This window comes from Engraulis encrasicolus, chromosome 22, assembly GCF_034702125.1.
Source record: "Engraulis encrasicolus isolate BLACKSEA-1 chromosome 22, IST_EnEncr_1.0, whole genome shotgun sequence".
Taxonomy (NCBI): Eukaryota; Metazoa; Chordata; class Actinopteri; order Clupeiformes; family Engraulidae; genus Engraulis; species Engraulis encrasicolus.
This window is the reverse complement of record NC_085878.1, coordinates 4820759-4828258: the sequence shown is the minus strand read 5'-3', so window position 1 is coordinate 4828258 and position 7500 is coordinate 4820759. Positions and strand designations below refer to the sequence as shown.

General features: G+C 49.0%; 1 protein-coding gene across 1 annotated transcript in view; it reads right to left on the bottom strand.

Annotated features, from left to right (window-relative positions):
* Positions 1–160: 160 nt before the first annotated feature.
* Positions 161–7500, bottom strand: part of tshz3b (teashirt zinc finger homeobox 3b) — a 65901-nt gene continuing 58561 nt past the window's right edge. Inside the window, exon 3 of the mRNA XM_063188791.1 lies at positions 161–5342. Coding sequence (XP_063044861.1) covers positions 1807–5342 — 3536 coding nt within the window. The 3' untranslated portion in view covers positions 161–1806. The remainder of the gene's footprint in view (positions 5343–7500) is intronic.

Genomic DNA, 7500 nt, shown 5'->3' with positions numbered 1-7500 from the left:
GCCCCAGGTCTGAAGTGGAACAGAAAAATAGACATGCTGTCATTTCTGTGTCCAGACCACGGCCTCCATTCTCCCTGTGCAAATCTCATCACACGTACAAAGAAACAACTCAGACATAATTGTGAGACGAACACACAAGAGTTATTGCAAAAAGAACAGTTTCATTTTTAATGCTGCAGTAGAAAAAAGGTTATATGAAGTCATATAATGGGTGCTTCATTGTCAACAACAACAAAAAACAATGGCACAGAATGCATAACAGTGTCTGTGCTGTTTACATGCCAATATTTTATACACAAGATTCCCAGTCACTGGCAGCTGTCAGTTACTTCAGCAAATTAACTGCCAAAAGTGTAGCAGAGCTGTCAATTGGAGAGTAGCGTAACCATGGTTACCTTTCATAACCCCCACCCAGGCCCCGTCCCTGTCCCCACCCCCCAACCTCCCAAAAGATAAAGCTGCAGAGTGGAATTATGGGAGATTAATTAGATGGAAAAAGTTACCAATCAAAAAGGCATTCTACAATATGAAACAACAACCAAGACTGCTTATAAATAAGAGGTTATATTGTGGAATTCCCTCCTTGCTTTATAAAGTAACATCTTTTTGTACAACCTTTCTTTTGTAATGTTCAAGAAATGTTGGAGCAAGTACTGTCTTGCACAAGAGATTTAACCCTTTGAGCACGGAGTGGACATAAAACGAGATTCTTCTTTCATCTTCTCAGGTTGATATTATCTGATTAAATAACATATTTATAAAACTATTGTGCAAAACAATTTCATTAATGTCTTCATATATTGTGCACCAGTAGATAGTCATACTCCTCTTAAATTAAAAAATATAAAAATGATGCATAATTTAGACAGAAATTAGTTTATAGTTTTTATGTACACTTTTTTACATAGACCTGAATTCACAAAGGCCCCTGATTCAAATAAATGCTGCAATTTGGACAATTTGCTTCACACACAGTTGATGTACATAAGGAGTCAATATTTATGATATATTAGATCAATTTGGGAATAATTTGCTTTGACCCAAATTTACACAAATGTTATTCCATTCCTTCCAAAATCTGGTAGTGTCATAACCTCGTCATGTTTGGGTTTTAAGTGTTGAAGTGCTAGGGCGTACTCAGAGGGTTAAAGTTCATCTGCTGCACCAGCACACATATATCACGTAACAAAAGAAGAAAAGAATCAGAAAGTAAACATACAAGTAAACGACAGAACAGAAAAAAAAGAGAAACGGAAAGGTACACCAGATTTAGTTATCGAATATTCAACTAAACTGTTTCAGCAATGCATGCAGCTTCCTGCATCTCACGGATGCAAAATAAAACAGAACGAAAATTAATTTACACAACTTGGAAATACATACCACTTCATCTTTAAAAGTTATTTTTTAACCTTCATATTTTTAACCAGTGACAACAGCACCTCTTTAGTCAAGACTGCACATTTAGAAAAATCATCCTTTCTTTTTTATATTTTCAGTCTCTTTTTTGTAAAAACAAGAGAATTAAAAAGGAGAAAATTAAAGTCTGTGGGCCAGAGCATTTTTCTTTTTCTCAGGAGGGGAATTCAAAACAATGTGCCGAAACTAAACAGTAGTTTTATGGCACCAGTGTGCAGTTTGTTTTTCATATTAATTCTTCAGGTCCTTTTTTAAGACATGTCTGTCAAAAGGCAAAGGAGAAAAGACAGAAAACGGCAGAGAAAGAGAAAGAAAGAGCGAGAGAAAGAGAAAGAAGGAGAGATATGATAGAGCACAAGTTCAGTCAGTCTGTTTCAACAGCACTTGCTACTGCTTATCCAGTTCAGTCACATAAAGAAGGTGGTCCTCGGGGGACTTCCCATGGGTCTTGCTCAGGTGGAGCTTAACTGCGTGCTTGCTGGCAAAAGTCCGATTGCACATTTTGCACTGGTACGAGACACCGTTGGCCTCGTCCTCAGGGGAAGGGGAAGGGGAGTGCACAAGGGGGCTGGACAGGGACTGTGTCAGGGCGTGGGCCTGGGCCGACAGCAGTTTTTCGGACAGGCTCTTTGTGTGGTGCGAGATCTGGCTGGCAAACTGTTCGCCAGAGAGTTTGGCCAGGTCCCTGAGCCGGAAGCCCAGATGCGACTCGAGATGGCTGACGTACGTGGACGGGACGCGGATCTGCGAGGCGCAGTCGCTGCAGAAGAACACCGGGTGGCCCGAGTCCAGGTTCTTCAGGAACTTGGTGCCGCCCGTCCTCCGCAGCTGGTACTTGACGTTGGCGAGCCAGTGGCTGATGGTCGTCATGGAGAGGCCGGTGAAGCGGGAGATGTGCATGCGCTCCTGCGGGCTGAGGTCGGACATGATGTACTTGCCGTCGCCCGTCTGCCGCAGGCTGGAGGCGAACTGGGCCTGCAGTATGAGCAGGTGCTGCGGGTTCCAGTTGGACTGTCTGCCTTTGCGCTTTTGCACCGGCGAGATCTCCTCCGTCTCGTCCGGGGTGGCCCCTTCGATGTCCGACCGCTCCGACAGGCTGGTGGGGGTGGAGGCCTTGGAGGCGTGGTGGCTCTCGGTCAGGTTGCGGAGCATGTCCGAGATGTCGGACAGGGCGTTCTCGCGGAGCGGGGAGTTGGACATGAAGGAGGCCATGGCCGACGAGGCCTTGCTCATTGTCACAGTGGAGGAGGGAGAGATGGAGGAGGGCGTGGAGGTGTTGGACGACAGCGCCGCCGATCCCAAGGAGCTGCTCTTGTCACTCTTGCCTTTGGTCAGGTCGATGGGCTGGTCGTTGTTGGCGGGGTAGAAGTAGCGGTCCAAGTGCTCGTTGGTCTTTTTGGTCTGGGTTGGGGTGGAGGCCGCCACGGCCGCCTTCTCGGCCAGGCTGTTGCTCATCTTGAAGAGCATGCTCATGGGGTCCAGGGAGGGCAGGGCCGGCTTGGCGGCCTTGCCGAGGTGGACATTCATGACGGACTGAAGCGCACTTAGCGGGTTGACGAACGGCTGCTCCGGAGGGTGGTCCGTGATGATGGCTGTGCTACTGCACAACGAGGAGACGGGGCTCTTCACCGTGCGGTCGGTGCCATTCTCTGTGTGCTCCTTGCCGTGCACCTCACCGTTGGTCTCCTTATGAGACACTACTGCTCCTCCTACTACTGCGGCCAGTCCTCCTAATGCTACTCCTACTCCAGTGCTTTCTGGGGTTTTGGCTCCTAGGCGCCTCTCTTTTGGAGACTCGCCCTTGGCTGAGTCCCCGGCTTCGCTGCTGCAGGGCGAGGGGGTGGTTCTTTGGAGGGGAGACGCTCTAGCAGGCGGTTCCCGCATCTTCTCCTCCACCTTTGCCACCTTCTCCGTGACTTTCTTCACCAGCTCTTCCATGGCGTGGAAGTTGTTCTTGGGAAGAGGCGAGGTTTGGTTACTGGGCGGGGAGATCAGGGGTTGGTTTTTGGTCGGGGACAGAATATCGGTGCCAGGGAACATGTACTTCAGGGGTGAGCTCTTGCCCGAGGCGCCCAAGGAGAGCTTCATCATGTTGGGCAGTTGGTAGGCAGCGTGGATGCTGGGGTACCCTCCCCAGCTCGGAGTGCCATTCTGTGCTTTGTTGATGGCAGACGTCACAGTGTTCTCCAGTGACTTGAGAATGTCGAAGCCTCCCTTCGGGCTCTCCTCCAGGTCCTCCTCCGTCAAGTACGGGTATTTGGACGAGACGTCAAACTTCTCCTCCGTCTCGTCCTCGCCGTTTTTCTTCTCCTTGCTGTTCGTCAAGCTGCAAGTGGTCGTCTCCTTGGTGCACTCCTCCTCCTTCTCCTCCTTTTTGATCTCCATGGCGACAATTGGGGAGATGCTGGCTGGAGGAGGAGGAGGAGGTGGTGGTGGCGGTGGCGGTGGTGGAGGCGGGGGCGGGGAGAATGTGGTGGCAGCCAGTGGCACGGATTGCACCTTTTCTTCCACAGAGGGCAACACGTTGGGCACTGGCGTCGGGGGAGACTCCATCATCTGTTTCCCCTTCTTGATGGCCGAGTTGGTGACCTTGATGAAGTGTCCGGTCACCATCATGTGGGCCGTCAACTCCTGCAGTGTGTCATGGGAACTGCCGCACTCCATGCACTTCAGGATCTGTGACTTTCTCGACTCGAACTGCCACGCGTAGCTTGCCCCGTTCTGGTGCCCATACCGGTTGTTTGGCGTGATGTAGGGGTTTGAGGAGCCCTTCTGGAGGTGGTCATTGGGGTCGGAGGTCATCGTGGGCTTGGGGGTGCCTCCGTTCGAGTCGGGAGAACTGGGCAGATCCAGTTCAATCGGGGCTCTCTTGCGAGCGGAGGAGATGATCTTAGCAGCCACAGGCGTCACGGGCTCTTTGAGAGGCACTTTCTGGTAATGTTTAGTCTTGATCATGTGGACGCTCAGGTCTTGCAGGGACTCGAAGGAGTGGCCGCAGTACATACACTTGAGCACCTTCTGCGCGTCCTCTTTGCCCTCCATCTCCAGCAGCGAGCGTTTGCGGGGCTTGGACCAGCGCTTGGTGCCCTCGCTGTCCGTCTCGTGGTTATCGTCGCGGTAGTGGCCGGTCTCGTTCATGTGCACGGTGAGCTCGACCAGCGTGTCGTAGGCGGCGCTGCAGTCCTTGCAGCGGAACTTGCTGGCGCCCGTGAAGATGGAGCCGTAGAGCTTGGTGCTCTGGCGGTAGAGCTGCACAGTGCTGAAGAGGTTTGGCTCGGCGGCCGGGTGGATCATCCGGTTCTGGTTCTGGGAGACCTGCTGCAGGGTCTTGGCCACCGCAGACTGGTGCCAGTCGTAGCCGCCTCCGCCTCCGCCTCCGCCTCCGCTGCCGCCACAACTGCTGCTACTGCTGCTGCTGCTGCTACTGCTGCTGTGGCTGCGCGCGGGCTTCTCTGGCGGGGGCTGGGTGAGGTTCAAGTTCAGGGAAGACCAGTAGGAGCTGGTGAGGAAGCTGTTGTAGATGGCCTTCATCTGTTCCAGGCTATTGGGGCCTGACACCGCAGGCTCCTCCACGCCGAGGCTGGCGGCGGCGGCGGCTGCTGCCGCCTGGACCATGGCGACGGAGGGGACGGTCGGAGTCATGGAGGGGATGAGGGGCTCCTTGGCCAGGATCTCCTCCTCGTTCTTGACCGAGGCGCTCTCGAAGTCGGACATGCGGTCGCTGGACTCGCTGAGGTGGGACTCGCTGTCCATCTCGTGGCTGGAGAAGTCGGCGACGGGCGAGTCCTTCAGGAGGAAGTCCTTGCTGTCCTGGCACACGAACTTCATGCCGCCGGCGGTGGACTCCTCCTCGATGGCAGAGTCCTCTCCGTCCACATACTCGTCGAGGAGGGCGCCGTCTTTCAGATCTTCAGGAGCATATGCTGTAAGACATAATGGATGGGGGAGAGAGGGACAGGGAAAAGAAAAAAGAGAAAGAGAGAGAGAAAAATATCATTATTACTTTGTTCTGAAAGAGAATCTCATAGCATATTCTGAATTCTTAAATTGCCAAGTGAAGCACAATTTCTAGAAAATGCAAGCACTCTCGCCACGTTCCTCATCTCTAGCAAATAAAACAATCAGTCAGGCCATTTCATACTATAAACTGTTGCAGTAATTCCTTTTCAACTTCCCTATTGCATTACATTTCCAAATGGAATAAAGCCGTATTGCTCTGTGCCTTTGTTCTGTATCACGTTGAAAGAGACAGATAGTGCAAAACCAGACAGAAACAGTTGAGGAAGAGAAAGACTATCGCTGAGGGGGAGGGGGGTAGAAATATAGAAAAAAGGGGGAGAAACACAAGCGAGGGGGAAAAAAAGAAAGAATGAGAGAACGAGAGAATGAGAGAGAAATAAAGAATGAGAGAATGTCTTCAAAACCAACTTGCCACCTTATTCTTCTCAAGGGGCAACAGCTTGAAATTAAAACTAAATTTGAAATTAATGAAGCACATTCTGGAGGTGGCATTCATTTCTGAAGTAATAAATTACTTGTATCAACCTCCGAGACAGCAGTTCCTGTCTGTCAATTAATGTGTCTTCTTCTCGCTCCTTCCTCCTCCTCCTCCTCTCCTGGCTACAATACATTTCCACTCACACAAACACTCACTATTTAAATTAAACATGCATTCACCACACTCATTACCCAGCGCGAGCCTGCCTGCCCGCCGTCTCGTAAATAAAAATGAATGCGTGTACATTTCCAAAGGATATAAATGGCTAAAAAAAAATATCCCAAACAAAAACACAATTGTGTCAATTACAGAGATTAGAAAAGCAAAAGTTATTATTTACTGGTTAGCCTGGAGTCTCAAATTTCAATTCACATCTTAAACCATCCAGAAAAGAAATATATAAATACATAAACTAGTGTAATGGAGTCGAGTAAAATGAAGGGAGTGAACGTACAGTATACATTTTTTTGCCATTTATTTGTCTGTGCGCGCATTGAAGCAGAGAGAGAGAGAGAGAGAGAGAGAGAGAGAGAGACAGAGACAGAGACAGAGACAGAGACAGAGACAGACAAAGACAGAGACAGACAAAGACAGAGACAGAGACAGAGAGAAAGATGCAGACAGCGACAATGGGGGGTGGGGGGGGCATGCAGGCGGACTTAAATGCTGCTAATTCTTGAGATTCCTGGGTGTAACAGTTTATCACACACTGAGCAGGTATGTAAACCTTGGGAGAATGAAAAAGAGAAGGTTGCTTTTCAGAGTTCATCTCGGCTACATTCAGTTGAGCCAGCATATTTACACTATTAAGTCCTTTCTTTATCTGCCACAAACGTACACATTATGTACAAAACAAAATGAGATTAAAAGGCAAATTTGAATAAAATAGCCATAATGTGTGTGTGTGTGTCTGTGTGTGTGTGTGTCTGTGTGTGTGTGTGTGTGTGTGTGTGTGTGTGTGTGTGTGTGTGTGTGTGTGTGTGTGTGTGTGTGTGTGTGTGTGTGTGTGTGTGTGTGTGTGTGTGTGTGTATGTGTGTCTGTGCATGCGTGTGTGCATGTTCATGAATGAGTGGGAGGCTAGAGGTGAACCAACTAACAGTACACCAGTTCTAGACAAACAAGGTCATGAAAAAAAGGCTCTGTCATCACGAGGGTGCTCAGTTTAGTTGCCTCAGGCGATGCTCAGCCCAGGGATAAACACGGGAACAGGCACACGGCACTTCCACTGTCAGCCGCCTGTCCTGTGAAAACCGCAGGCTGTGAGGATCTGCACTCACGATCCTCACTGTATCACACACACCAATCACAATTGGCTATCTACGTAACTCCAGAAAGTCTAATTGAAGAGTTCAGATACAAAACCCCCTAACTCCATTTCTGAAGACCTGCACTTCTATATTTGTAGAGAACCCAGTTGTTGGTTTGGTTTACATTCATGTTCTTGATAATACATATAAATAGTTATATTACATAAATAAAATAAAAACTATGCAATTTTGATAGTTTTGTATTAAATAAAAATGAATTAAGATTATTTTCTGAAAAGGCACTTAGGGGTTTTTGCATCTGAACTCCTCAATTT